The 14,889-nt window shown below is 40.0% G+C and overlaps 1 protein-coding gene and 1 long non-coding RNA gene across 2 annotated transcripts in view; one reads left to right on the top strand and one right to left on the bottom strand.

Annotated features, from left to right (window-relative positions):
• The window catches only part of LOC144457847 (uncharacterized), a 64,058-nt gene extending 60,089 nt beyond the window's left edge, over positions 1-3,969 (bottom strand). The window contains exon 1 of the long non-coding RNA XR_013487397.1: positions 3,893-3,969. This is a non-coding gene — a long non-coding RNA (uncharacterized LOC144457847). The remainder of the gene's footprint in view (positions 1-3,892) is intronic.
• LOC110209976 (guanylate-binding protein 6-like) overlaps positions 1-14,169 on the top strand; it is a 32,908-nt gene extending 18,739 nt beyond the window's left edge. Inside the window, 9 exon segments of the mRNA XM_078156558.1 lie at positions 2,993-3,106; positions 4,341-4,533; positions 6,824-7,069; positions 8,500-8,780; positions 9,611-9,823; positions 10,272-10,374; positions 11,268-11,339; positions 11,342-11,460; positions 13,864-14,169. Of these exon segments, the coding sequence (XP_078012684.1) occupies positions 2,993-3,106; positions 4,341-4,533; positions 6,824-7,069; positions 8,500-8,780; positions 9,611-9,823; positions 10,272-10,374; positions 11,268-11,339; positions 11,342-11,460; positions 13,864-14,085 (1,563 nt within the window). The 3' untranslated portion in view covers positions 14,086-14,169.
• Positions 14,170-14,889: the final 720 nt, after the last annotated feature.

Raw genomic sequence — 14,889 nt, 5'->3', positions numbered from 1 at the left:
TTGGGTTCAGAGCCCCAGGTTGCCTGTCGCCAAGTCTTAGAGGAGTTGGTGGTCAAGGTAGTGGTGAGAGTTTTGTTGCCTGGCACAGGCTACCTCCTGTCTCTCCTTTGGGTGTCTTGCTTGCTTGGTGAAACTGAATGGCCAGGTGAGATTTACACCAAGAACTCAAGGCTAGTTCAAAATGATGAAAACCATCAACATAACTGACCATCTCAATAACAAAACCAACAGAAACCATGTGATTGTCTCAATAAATGCAGAAAAAGCCATTGACAACATACAACACATATTCCTATTAAAAACACTAGACAACATAGGAATATGTGGAGCTTATCTTAAAAAGATAAGTACTATCTATCTAAAACCATCAGCTAAGGTGGAAGCCTTTCTGAATACAATCAGAGTAAAGCAAGGATGCCCATTATCACCACTATTATTCAATATTGTACTAGAAATGCTAGCAACAGTAATGATGAGAAAAAGAAATTGAAGGAATTAGAATAGGTAATGAGGAAACAAAAGTGTCACTTTGCAGATGACATGATAGTGTACTTAGAGAATCAACTAAAAACTATTTGAAATAATTAACAACTTTAGCAAAGTAGAAGGATATAAAATAAACCCACATAAATAATCAGCATTTCTATATATAAGCAACAAAGCCCAGCAGAAAGAGATAGAAAGAGAAATTCCTTTTCAAAAACTGTAGACAATACAAAATATTTGGGAGTCTATTTGCCAAGACAGCCCTAGGAACTTATATATGAACACAATTACAAAACACTTTTCACACAAATAAAGTCAGATCTAAACAACTGAGAAAATATTCATTGCTCATAGATAGGCCAAGTCAATATAATAATAAAAAAAAAAGCTCACATAAATTTTTTTTATTCTGTACCATACCAATCAAACTCACATAGTTATTTTATAGAGCTTATTTATAGAGTTATAAAAAATAACAACTAAATTCATTTGGAAGAACAAAAGGTCAAGAATATCAAGGGAGTCAATGAAAGAAAATGTGAAAGAAGGCTGTCTAACCTTACCAGATCTCAAACTGCATTACAAAGTGGTAATTATCAAAACAATCTAACACTGGCTGAGGAAAGTAGTGGTGGATCAGTGGAATAGATTAAGTATACAATACATTGTAGTAAATGACCATAGCAATCTAGGATGTGATAAACCCTAAAATCCAAGCTTTTGGGACAAAAACTCATTATTTGATAAAAACTGGAGGGAGAGAACTGGAAAACAGTATGGCAGAAACTAGATATAGACTAACAACTCATATTGTATACCAAGATAAGGTCAAAATGGGCACATGATTTACAAATAAAAGGTGATACCATAAGCAAATCAGGAGAGCCTACAATAGTTTACCTGTCAGATCTATGGATAAGGGAAGAATCTGGACCAAACAAGATAGAGAAAGCCTCACAACATGTAAAATCATCATTTTGATTTTATAAAATTTAAAAGTTTTTACACAGACAAAACAAATGCAACCAAAATAAAGAAAGCAGAAAACTGGGGACAAATTTTTTTGTAGCAAATATCTCTAATAAAGGCCACTTTTCTCAATTATATAGAGAACTGAGTCAAATTTATAAGAATACAAGTCATTCCCCAATTGATAAATGATCAAAGGATATGAACAAGCCGTTTTCAGAAAAAGAAATCAAAGCTACCTGTAGTCATATTAAAAATGCTCCAAATCACTATTAATTAGAGAAATACAAATTAAAACAATTCTGAGGCACCACCTCACACCTATCAGACTGGCTAATATCACAAAAAAAGGAAAATGATAAGTGTTGGAAAGGATGTGGAAAAATTGGGACACTAAGGCATCGTTGGCAGAATTGTGAACTGATCCAACCATTCAGGAAACCAATTAGGAACAATGCCCAAAGGGCAATTAGACTATGCATGACCTTTGATCCAGCAATACTACTACTAAGTATCCCAAAAAGATCATAAAAAGGGAAAAGGACTCGTGTCTACAAAAATATTGATAGCAGCTCATTTTGTGGTGGCAAAGAATTGGAAATTGAGGGGATGCCCATCAATTGGGGAAATCTGAATAAATTGTGGTATAAGATAGTGATGGAATATTATTGTGCTATAAGACATGATGAGTGGGTGGATTTCAGAAAACATGGAGACACTTATACAAACTGATACAAAGTGAAGTGAACAGAACCAGGAGAACACTGTACACATTAACAGCAGTATTGTGTGATGAAGAACTGTGACTTACTCAACTATCCCCAGCAATACAATGATCCAAGAGAATCCCAAAGGATTCATGATGAAACATGCTCTCTGCCTCCAGAGAAAGAATTGATATCTGAATGCAGACTAAAGCATACTATTTTTTCTTTTCTTTCTTATTTCCTTCCTTTCTCTTTCTTTCATTCTTTTAAAAAATTTGTTCAAGTTTTCTTGTACAAACTGAATAATATGGAAATATTACACATGATCACACAATAATGAACATCAGATTGCTTGCCATCTCAGGGATGGGAGAGGGGATGGAACTTGGGACAGGATTTGGAACTTGAAACTTACAAAAAAAAGGTTAAAATTTGTTTTAACATATAAATGATTGAAAAAATAAAATGTTATTTAAAAAATGAAACTGAATACAAAAATAGATGCTTTGCCAAGGCTTTGCCAGCCTTGATCTTTCTCTGATTTGTTAGATTAGAAAGTTGACAGATAAAATATAGACCAGCCAACCAACTGATGATAGATAGATAGATAGATAGATAGATAGATAGATAGATAGATAGATAGACAGATAATCTTTTAGACATTGCTTCTAGGCAATGACTTAAACTATAATCTCCAGCCCCAACCATAAGACATCAAATCTTTAACAGATGAGTATTCCCTGACTCCCGTGGCCACTGACTCTAAGGGTCATACAGTGTCATAGATGAAAGGTTGACTAATAGGCGCATTGACATAATCTGTTTTGTAGGGTGACTCCAAGAATGACTCATGGATCTTTGCCCTGGCCATCCTGCTCAGCAGCACTTTTGTCTACAACAGCATGAACACCATCAACCACCAGGCCTTGGAGCAGATGCAATATCCTTCTAGAACTTCAGGACATCCATAACAGGCTCAGTGCCAATATTTCCTCACCAGGACAGATGATAAAAACTATCCACACTTTAGGAGCTGTCATCATGAGTTGTTTTGCTCAGAAATACATGTGGCTAGGTGACTAATCTGAGGACCAAACCAGACCGGCCAATCCTCACATGACAGGCTGGTACCAGGCCACCAATGAAGCCTTGGTTGGGCCTTGGTTGAGCTTGCCTTTAGATATCAGTATTCCACTTCCATGTTCGAGAACTCTGACATGTCCCTCTGCCTTATCACTGCCAAGTGATATCATCTTCCCCTCTCCTTCTCATCTCACATCATTCATATGTCTTCCTTTACATCCCATCCTTCACCCACGTCTCACATGACGAGCTGGCTCCTCTCCTTGCCAAAGCAAACCCTTTACATGCTCCCTTGATTCTATCTCATCCTGTCTTTTCTAACAGGTTATCCTTTCCATCATCCTTGCCCTTTCACTAATCTTCAATCTCTGCCTATCTATTGTCTGCTTCCCTGTCACCTACAAAAACAGTCATGTTTCCCCCATCCTTAAAAAAACCTTCACTCAACGCTATGAATTATCTCAACAAGTTACAACCCTATTTCTCTACTTTCGTTCCTAGTGAAAAATTCATTGAGAAGGTTGTCTATAATCAGTGCCTCTGCTTCCCTTACTCTCACTCTCATCTATCCCTTCTGTAATTTACATTCTGACTCATCATTCAACTGAACCTCTTCTATTCAAAATTGCCAATAATCTCTAAATTACCATATCTACTGGCCTTTTCTCAGTCCTTCTTCTTGACTTCTCTGCAGCCTTTGCCACTGCGGATCAAGCTCTTGATATCCTTGAGAGCAGAGACCATTTTTTGCCTTTATTTGTATGCTAAGCGCTTAGAACACTGTGAGATGCATAGTGCACATTTGATAAATGTTTCTTGATTGGCTGGTTTAGGGTAAGACCTTGTGTTCTAATAGTATCACAATCAGGAATCATAATGAGATCTGTGGTCTCACTCAGGCCGATCAGGGACTCCCCTCTAAAGCTCTTCCTTTCTCCTTTTACATCTGTGATCGAAATCCCATGAGTACAGAAGGGAAGGTGGGAGACAGAATTTATAAGACTCACTTCAGGGAAGGGAAGATCCCACAAGTAAAACTGGGAACTGATGGTGGGGGGTGGGTGTTTCCTCTTCCTTATCCGTGATCTTAGATATGTAACAGAGCTGACAGAGCTAATCAAGGTCAAATCCTCACCTAATGCTGTTGGAGAAGAAGACTCAGCAGAGTTTGTGGGCTTCTTCCCAGACTTTGTGTGGACTGTGCGGGATTTCATCCTGGAGCTTGAGCTAGATGGCCACCCCATCACCCCAGACGAGTACCTGGAAAATGCCTTGAAACTCAGTAAAGGTAATTTATTAGGAGTTAAGATTGGGCCATGGGTGGCCCTTGGCAAAGATGGGGAATGGACAACAATTTTTTTTCATTTTCTTTGGTGCTTAGCTGTTTATTCTTGGGCCTTATTCTTTTGAATCTCATGGACTACAAAAATGGAGGCTGAAAGCTATGAAGACTCTCCTGGCTTTGTTGAGGGTCAGTTAATCTCTTTGTTGTAGCTCCAAAATTTCCATAATTTAGTGACCTCACCCAAGGCTGAGTAGTCCCTGAGATAACCGATTTTTGCCAACTTCTGTGATGGGTTTGTATCTTACAAATTCACAAAGGAGGCTTAAGTACCTGTATGTCCTGCAGTTGGCTGGTGAGCATGTTATTTCAATGAAAGGGAATGGTGTGATTTTAAGGGTTATTTCATTCAGTCCAGGACACAGCCTGAGGTATTCTTCCACTCTAGTAATAGCATAGACTTTGTTCATAACAAGAGATAGATAGTCACATCCTTGAGAAGTCATGTTGTATATCAAATGGGAAAGACATTTGGAGTCAGAGGCCCTGGGTTCAAATTAAAACTCTGGTGCTTACTGCACATGTGATTTTGGGAAATTTGGACATTTAATGCCTCTGAGGCTCAGTTTCCAAATCTGTAAAATGAAGAATTTGGACCCCAAGATCTCAAAAAAACCCCAAAACAAACTCTAGCTATAGATCTACTAAGCTAATGAACGCAGAGGGTTTCTCCCCTTGAGAATTCTAGAGAAATATTGGTTATGACTCCCTCAGATATATCTTCCTTATCCCAAAGATATCAGACTGACCATCACATGCTCCCATTCAGCTCTGTCATTGCTCTAGTAGCCTTTCTTCTTCTAACACTTTACAAGGGTTTATAAATCCAGATGTACAAATCTCTAAGTATGCACTATTTTCATTGTATGCTGATAACTCCTTGATGGCATATAGGCAGAGATGCTGATCTCACTGGAAATATCTCTAAATCATGTTTGGCAATGAGTTCCTTCAATGCCAGTCAAAAGACATTCATTAAATATCTACTCTACCCAAGGGACTATGCTAGGTGCTCAGCATAGAGACAAAAATGCCCACCCTCAAAAAGGTTACATGCTAGTAGGAGAAAACATGTAAAAGGTAAGTGAGTAAAAATAGATACAGAATAAATGTGGGTAACAAAGGAGGTAGAAAGAACTAAAGAACCATGACAATCATCAAAGGCCTCTGTAGGAGTTACTGTCAAAACAGAGGGCTGCAGAGAGGTACAGGTTCCAAGAGGAAAAGGTGACGGGGAGAAAAGTCCAAGCATAGAACTCCCTGGCCAGAAACACACAAATGAGTGAAGGAATGTCATATACAGAGAATAAGAAGGCCAGTGTGATTGAAATAGAGGATGGAAGGAGAAAAATGTGAATCCAATCTAGGATTAGAACCAGGTTGGAAAAGTTTTAATAGCAAAGTGTCATATTTGCATTTGGTTCCAGAAGCATTAAGGAAGCACTATAGCTAGCTTCTTGAGCCAGGCAATACCACAATCAGACTTGCCTATCTGATATATCAACTTGGTAATGTGTGTGCAATGAGTAGGAGAGAGGAGGAAGTGGAGGACAGAAGACCAATTGGAGGCTACTGCAAAAGCCAAGAGAGGTAATGAAGACCTGAGCTCAGGTGACTGTACGGTATAAGTGGATAGAAGGCAATGAATTCAAGAGATGTTATGGGGGTAGAAAGCAACTAACTGGTTATTACTAACTGGATGAGAAAGAAGTGTTGAAAATGACTTCTGAGATAGTTTCTTCTCACAATGGCTAATTCGGTTTGTAGTGATAGAATTGTTATTTACTTCAAACAAGGAACATTTGCTTTTGTTAACCTGGGAGCTTGTCTTCTTAGCGATCTTAGCCTTCAGCTCTTTTCATTTTAGGGAGCCACAATTCTCCTTCTACATTATCTATAATTAGTCCAGTAATTTGCTGAATTCTGTCTAACCATAGCTCAACTACAAATCTGTGAGAGGTTCCATTCAGATTTGGGGCAAATCCATTTTCTCTGAATGTTTTAGGTGTCTCCTCTGAATATCACAAAACATTATCCTTACAAGAAGTGAACTGTTGTTTGATTTCTAATAATATCTGCCTAATCACTTCTAATTTTAAAAATTCTCTGTCTATCATTCTATCTTAGAATTGGATACATGAAGACTTGAATACAGCAATTACCAGTCTTAAGCATCTTTTTCACCTCTTCTCCCAGGCCTGTGCCTTACCATGATCTCTTTTTTCCTGTCCTTCAGGCAAAGATCCCAAAGTTAAGATGGCAAACCTTCCACGAGAGTGTATCAGAAAATTCTTTCCAAAACGGAAATGTTTTACACTTGACCATCCAACAAATAATAAGTCATTCTTAGCGCATCTTGAAGATGTCCAAGAAAGCCAGCTGGAGCCTGCGTTCAAGTATCAGGCAGCCAACTTCTGCTCTTACATCTTTTCCAATGCAAAAACCAAGACCCTTAGTGGGGGAATCATGGTCAATGGGAATCGTGAGTTTTCTTTGCTCCAATGCATACTTGATTGGGATTGGATGTGTGTTCTTTGTTTCTTTGTGTGTGTACAGGTATTGCAAGATTTTTGTTTTAATGTCCTTATGGGCTTGGTTTTCATTGTTCTTCTTTCCCTGGCTTTAAGTTTAAAAAAAATGCCTAGGAATATGTACTCTGAAACAATGTCAGTGATCTTTGAAGGAGATTAAATTAGATCAAATTAAATTAGAGAGGAACCACAAGTGTAGAGAAAGGCAATTGCCTTAATTCTCCAAATATACAATATATATAAAACAGAACAGCATAAACCCATGACTTTTCTCTTTCTGACATTATTAAGGGGATGGTTTGTAAACACTAAGAGAGGTGGTCACTAAAATCCAGCAGATTAAGCTAATTTCCTTGTTTGATACTATAACTGGATTGATGTAGATCAGAGAAGTAGTGTCAACTTAATATAGATTTCAGCAGAATATTTAACAGTGTATCATGCTATGATTACGAACAAAATAGAGACGTAAAAGAGATGGTAATACTGTTAGGTAGATTCAGAACATATTAAATGACTAGATCCCCAAAATAGTCCTTAATAACTTGAGGCAAAATTGAAGGGAAGTCTATATTGCTATGCCTCAAGTTTTTAGAATGTTCTCAGTAACGTTGACAGAGTTAAAGATGATGCAACTGGAATGATGATCCAATGTGCAGATAGCATACAGCTCAGAAGAACAACCAATACATTGAATGAAAGAAATGAGATATAATGTTATCTTGGCAGAATCAAACAATGACTCTAAATGAATGATGGAACCTGATAAGAATAAATGCAAAGTTGTCCATTTGGTTACAAAAATCAACTTACCTAGCGAGTAGGGGAAACAGAGAAAATAGTTCTTGGGAAGATCTGCAGTAGTCTCAAATGCAAAGTTATTCAGTGCCTTCATTGTCAAGAATAAGCCAAATATTTGGATCCAGTTAGGCCACATCTGGTATTCTGTGTTCAGTTGTGGGCACCTCACTTCAGGAAACACATAGACAAGGTCAAACATTTCCAGAAAGGGGCAGCTAAAATAAGTGAAAGGACTGAAGTTCACATAAGAACAGGCCCATGGAAGAAGGCTTCCCCTTGACCCCAGAAGTCAAAATTAGGAGAAATGGGTAGAATTTGCCAATAGGTATGTTTAGATGTGATAAATAATTGAAAATTCCTAACCATTTAAATGGTTAAAAAGTAGAAGAGGCTGCCTTGAATCATCATGTTCTCCTCATCAGTCAAAATTACCTAGCTGTAATTAGAAGCCACTTGCTAAGAATACTGTCAAAGAGATCTTTGGCCAGGCATGGGTTCTACTAACTAGATAATTGACATTTGGACCAAAATGAATGAAGGTTGCTCTCTGCCTCGTCTTCCATTCTGTCTTGTCTATCAGGGTTGGGAAAGCTACTTGAGACCTATGTGAAGACAATCTCTAGTGGAGACATTCCCTGCCTAGAGAATGCAGTGTTGGCATTGGCTGAGACTGAGAACTCAGCTGCCGTGCAAAAAGCTGCCAAGCATTATGTAGAGCAGATGGTGCTAAAGGTGGACTTCCCCACAGAAACCCTCCAGGACCTGCTAAACCTACACACAGACTGTGAGAAAGAAGCCATCTCAATTTTCATGACACATTCTTTCAAGGATGACACGCACAAGTTCCAGAAGGAACTGGTGGTATGTTCTTTCAGCTATTTATCTTCCCTCTCACTTCTCTTTTCTGAGTGAAGCCTAGAGAGTGATCAGACTCTTCTTATTTTCTTTTTTTTTTTTACTTTTTTTTACTTTTTGGGGTCTATCCCCAGTTCATAAGAGAAGAACCTGGTTTCTCTAGAGAGCTAGAAGCATGAAGGCATAAATCACACTTGTCATTAAAAGATGCTCCTTCCTTGTGACACATTGAAATCAGTTACTTCTTCAAGGACAAAATATCACCCACTCACATATTTGCTGAAGAGATGGCATCATGGCTTTCTCAGAGCACACGGCAGCTTTTCTCAAGCTCACAGACTCACTCATCTCTATACACCTTCCCATCCCTAGCACCCTTAGATTCCTTCTAGGAGCACCTCTTGCCAGTCCAAATGTCTGCCCAGTCTTGTACCACAGCAAAGAGAGAATCATTATTATAGTCTTTCAGGACTGGTAGGGAAATGGAGGATCATTTGATGTAATCACCTCGTTTGGAGAGTGAGGACTTTGGGCCCCAAAGAGGTTAGCTGACTTGTCCATGATGACCAAAATAAAGAGTAGTAGATTTCAAACTAAAGCCCTCTCATCACTCAGGTCAGAATTTTAAGTATTATTCTACCATACTATACATCTTTCCAGAAAACAAATGCAGGTAGACCTTCTCTCAACAGTTTCTTTAGAATCTCATTCACTCTACAATGAAACAGGGCACTTTGATAGCCTTTGAGGCATCATGTCAATCATTACATGTTATTATTGTTATTGTTATGTTGCTTCATTTTCCATGATTGTCTTTCTCTCCATCTCAATGGCAGCAAATATTAGAATCCAAGAAGGATGATTTCATCCATCAAAATGAGGAAGAATCAACCAAATATTGTCAAACTAAGCTTGAGGACCTCTCTCAGACCCTGATGGAAGCCATTTCTCAAGGCACCTTTTCTGTGTCAAGGGGTTACCAGCTCTACAGGAAAGAAAGAGAAAAAATAACAAACAGTTATCATCAATTTCCCAGAAAAGGGATAAAGGTGAGCAAAGACCTGCAGTGACTTTCTCCTACCAATAACCACCCAAGAAGAGAATGTCTAGACACTGTTGGATTTTTAGTTCACATCTCAGCTGGAAGTTCTTGACATAAGGCTCTTCTTCCTGCCTAGAGAATATGCTGTGGAACTTAGGAAGCTAGGCCACCTGAGGATCATAACAGGCCAGGCCTGATGCAGGCTAGCTTAGTACGTCAGGTTCAAGGTTAGGATGAAATGAGAGGCTCACAGCTGTACCTCCCTGTGCTTTGGCCTTTTGATACACTCTGACAAGAGGTCACATCAATGTCCTCTGTGTTTAGTCTCCTGAGATAATCATGTCCCAAAAATGTTGTCAAAACCTTTTAAGAAAATAATTCTAGCCTACATAGCAGATATTGATCAGGGGGTTTGCCCTTCTCACCATCTGACTCAGTCTTGTGTGCTTTTGCAGGCAGATGAGGTCCTCCAAAGGTTTCTACAGTCACTGGCAATGACAGAAGAATCCATCCTGCAGACAGATCAAGCTCTCACTGAACAAGAGAAGGCCTTGGAAGGTAGAGGGGGATGGGGTCTGATGACCTAGTCACGCAGGGGACTTGTTGGGTTCGGGACAAAATTTTCCTAAGGGCCTCAGTGTGACATGAAGATTTTCTTGAAATACTTGGGATTCCTTCTTCTCTACTGTCCTAGTCCCTGGGGGATTTGTAAACAGCAACTGTGACCACAACCAGCAGGTCAGAGAGGCTGCTCTCTCAGACTTTCTCAGCTCTGCTTCTCTGGGTCTAATCAAGAAAAAAGAAATTTAGGAATTTCCAGTCTCTCTCTCACAGTCAGTTTGGGTTCTGAGCTCAGGAGAAAATATTATGTGTCATCCTACTGCTCCATGACCTCCAATGACTCCCTATTACTGCCAATGTCATATATAAACTCCCCCATTCAACATTTAGAGACCTTCATAAATCGGCCCTTTCCTACCTGTTTTTTATACCTTACTGCCCTCCATGTACGCTGTGTTTCAGCAACACTGACTTACTTGCAGTTTCCCAGACACAGCAAACCATCTCTGATCTCCAGGCCTTTCCACTAGCTGTCCCCTATACTATTAATGCTCTGCCTCATAACTCCTACTTCTGCTAAAAGTCCCACCTTCAAAAGGCCTTTCCTGTCCTTCAAGCTGTTAACATGGCTTCCCCATTCACTTGCCTCCTATTCATTCTTATATTTCTAGAATCAACATAATTGTTTGGATTCTTTTTCTTCCCTTAGAATATCAGCTCGTTTAGGGCAGGAATTGGCCTCTTTTATTTATTTGTTATTTTTGGTCTCTCAGGTGCTTGGCACAGTGCTGGCCCCTAATAAGCACTACTAAATGCTTGTTGATTGACAAGAGATGAAAACTAGCATCACCAGATTTTAATTTTCTCATGTTTTCTATTCCATCAAACAGCTGAACAGGTAAAAAGAGAAGCAGCAGAGAAGGAGAAGAAGTTGTTGGAACAGCAACAAATGGAAATGCAGCAAAGATGGAAGCTCAACAGAGGAGTTATGAAGAAAACATCAACCAATTGAAAAAGAGGATAGAGGAAGATAAGATCCAGATCCTGGAAGAACAGAAAAAGATTCTGGATCATAAACTAAAGGTACACAGAGATTGGGGTCAATGGTCATGCTTAGGAAGCAACCTCACCACCACGGCAGGAAGGGGGAGGGCAGACAGACAGGGAAGGCAAATTTACCTTTATTTACCAACATGGTGGACAGCAAAGGGCCCTGGACTTTTCATCAGAAGATCTAGGTTTGAGCCCTTTCCTCCTCCTCAATTTTCTAACCTATAACATAAGGTCAATCGCATCTGCCTCACTGAGTGCACAGAATAGTTGTATGGATCACACATGATTTTTACGTCACTAATAGAGCATCCAACCAGCTCTCATGATGAACTGCCCAGGCAAGTCTATTCCAAGTCCAAGTTCTTCTATAGGTCCTCACCCTATGAGACTCAAAGTTCACAAGGCCCTACCAAAGTCTGTGTTTCTCTAGTCAACCAGAAGACACAATTAGTTTAAAGCAAAAACCTAATGCACAGAGACTTATCTGCTGCATGCCTTTTCTACAAGGCAGACAACTTAACATACACTCATCAGTCTAGAGGACAGCCCTCACTGGTTTTTCTCCCATAGGAGATCCATGAATTTCTCTGAGCCTCAATGGAATGGGCCTTTTCTCTCCAGAAGGAGATTCCAGAACCCAGGAACCAAGCTTTTTGGAACAAAGATCTAGGCCCACCCCAACTAACTTGTATATTCAGACTTAATATCTTTTATTTCTATTTCCTGGTCAGCAATCTCTGGCATTATCTCTGCCAGGATCTTCTCTGTCTTGAGTTCAGCAAGTTCTGGCTTAACTTCCATTGCTGAACTTGTCACAGATAGCATCTACTAAGGGATACCCTTTCTGAAAACTATAGAGGGCTAAGCTCAAGGCCCTCAAGTGTGTTGATCCCTAACTCCTTGGTTCTTTCCTTCAAATGTAAGAGAAATTGAGCTGGTCCTGTGACCTCAGTGATGTAAATAACTACAGTGAGATTTCCCCTATCCGTACATTCAGCTGCACCCTGCACACATTGTCCTAGAGAATTCCTGGGGGCACTGAGGAGGGTCTATAACTTGTTCAGGGTAACACAGCCAGGATGTATCAGAGGTAGGACTTGAATCCAGGTCTTGTTGACTCTAAGGCTGTCAACAGGACCGTGCTGCCTCATACAAATAAGAGGGGGCCAAGAAAGACACAGGAGCAAATGCAAGCCCAGGGGACAAGGCCATTGTGTTCTGTACCCAGCCACTTTCCTAGCCTTTTGTAAATAACTGTGGTAGGAAAAAGCTTCCAAAACATCTGTTTTTAAAAAGGCTTAAAAAGCACAAAGTGCCATGAACCTTTCAGGTCCTGTGATTAGTTCTTCTGATGCCATATCACATAGAGGGAAACCTCAAAGGGAACTGTTTTGGATCTGTCTCCCCTCCACCTGCTTCTGACTGAAGTCCTGAATTCACATCAAAGCCTCTTTGTCCTCAACAAAGACTCTACAACAATCTAAGCTGTCTGTGGAGTCATCTGTAATCCTAAGAACCGTGGACAGTGCAAGTGAATTCCAGAGTCCCCTGGGATTTGGGGCTGCTAGGACGATGCCAAGTATCCCAGATTGAGTCAATTGTATCCTCCTAGTTGAGCCCACCACTGCTGAGTCCTGGGGCCAGAGCATATCCAGTGACTGAACTGGTTCCCTTAGGACCATTATCAATAAGATTCCCTACCCATGGGCCATAAGATAGAGTAGGTCCTGCCTAAACTCAGATTGGTAATAGGGACAGCAGATATTGATTCATATTTGTTTCAGTGTTGATTAGAGGGCCAAGTCACTTTGAAGTTGACTTGAGCCCATCCTGAGTCATTCTTTATATCATTTTTATGTCCTTTTTTTAAACATGTGGACATCTGGACCACTTGATTATAAATTGTGAATTGCTGAAGATGTTAGCCAGCATTTTGCTTATCACTTTAAGGTTTACAAAGCACACATTATCTCACTTTTATCCTCACAACAATCCGGAGAGTTAGATGTTATCATCGGTTAAGGAACATGATTCCAGTAATACCCAGTGAGTGTCAGAAGCAGGATTCAAGCTCAGGTTTAACTGACTCCAAGACCAGCACTGTACCACCTGGCTCCCCTGCTTTAGGACCATGATTCCAACCCAATTGACCTTGTGTTTAGCTGTTACAGATTTCAGCATTGGCCTGAGGTCTAGCTTTTTGTCTCTAGCAGTGGAAAAGTAATGAGTCATTACAGAGAAGGCCTAACCTCTGGATGGTTTTCTTCACTGTCCAGGAATATCCCTTGAGGAGAAATCCCCTGTGCCCTTTCCCCTCTTCTAATCTACTTAGGGCTCACACCTTATGCAGGAGAAACACATAGAGCTGCCTGGTTCTTGGTGGAATAGGGACTAACCAGTGTGCAATGCTGATGCTCTTTTGTCTTCTCTTAGGAACAAAAGAAGCTGTTGGAGGAAGGGTTTCATGTGAAAGCTGAAGAAATGAAGAAAGAGATGGAGGACTTACAAACAAAGATTAAGGATGCTGAGAGTGAAAAGTCCTCTGGGTGGTCCTCTTTTTTAGATAGTTTTGGCACTGGATTGATGGCTATATTACCTGGTACAGGAAAATTCATTGGCTTGGGGATAAAGGCGTTGGGCAAATTGGTGTCATAACCAAATGGGTTTCAGTTTCTCAAAAAAAAAAATTACAGAATATGTTTGTTCCACCTAATAAAACATGGCACTGAGACCTCTTTATATGTGTGTGTCAATATGCGACTGTGTGTGTGTGTTCCCTGCTTCTAATTCACCCAAGTATTAAAAAGAAAAGCTGATGCTCCCCAGACAGAATAAAGAGCATAGGAGGAAATTCACATGAAAAGCATCCAGCTCCTCAGTGTTAGTGAGAAGAGGCTTCACTCCCCTAAAGGAAAGACTTCTTTTCCTTAAGGCATTTAAGGTCTAGAAGGCAGAAAGCTTGAGTTCTCCCCTTCCTTTTCATGGCTCAGCATTCGGAGCTAGAAGGAGCCTGGACAGTCATGGAATCTAACCACCTCATTTTACACATGGCTCCTTGACAGTGCAATGGGTAGGGCAAGAACTCAGGAAGCTCTAAGTCATGTCCGACATCAAACACTTAAGGGCTGTAGGACCTTAAGAAAGTCACTGAACCTCTCTGTGTCTCAACTTCCTCATCCATAAAATGGGGGTGATAATAGTACCTACTTCACAGGCTTGGTGTGAGGATCAAATGAGTAAAATGCTTTAGAAACGTCAAAGTGCTATGTAAATGCTAGCTATTAATATTATGAACACTGAAGCATAGAGATACACAGTGATTTGCCCAAAGTTACACAGAATATGAGACTTAAATTGAGGTTCTGACAACCATGAAAGACAAGCCCCTTGTCTCATCTTCAGAGATGGCAACACATAAACGTATCCCTGTGCTTCTCAAGATTTTTAAAAGTTCAAATA

Source organism: Phascolarctos cinereus, unplaced genomic scaffold (genome assembly GCF_003287225.1).
Source record: "Phascolarctos cinereus isolate Bilbo 61053 unplaced genomic scaffold, phaCin_HiC Scaffold_5;HRSCAF=322, whole genome shotgun sequence".
Lineage (NCBI taxonomy): Eukaryota > Metazoa > Chordata > Mammalia > Diprotodontia > Phascolarctidae > Phascolarctos > Phascolarctos cinereus.
Note: the sequence above shows the minus strand (reverse complement) of the source record. Positions and strands in the feature narration are given on the sequence as shown.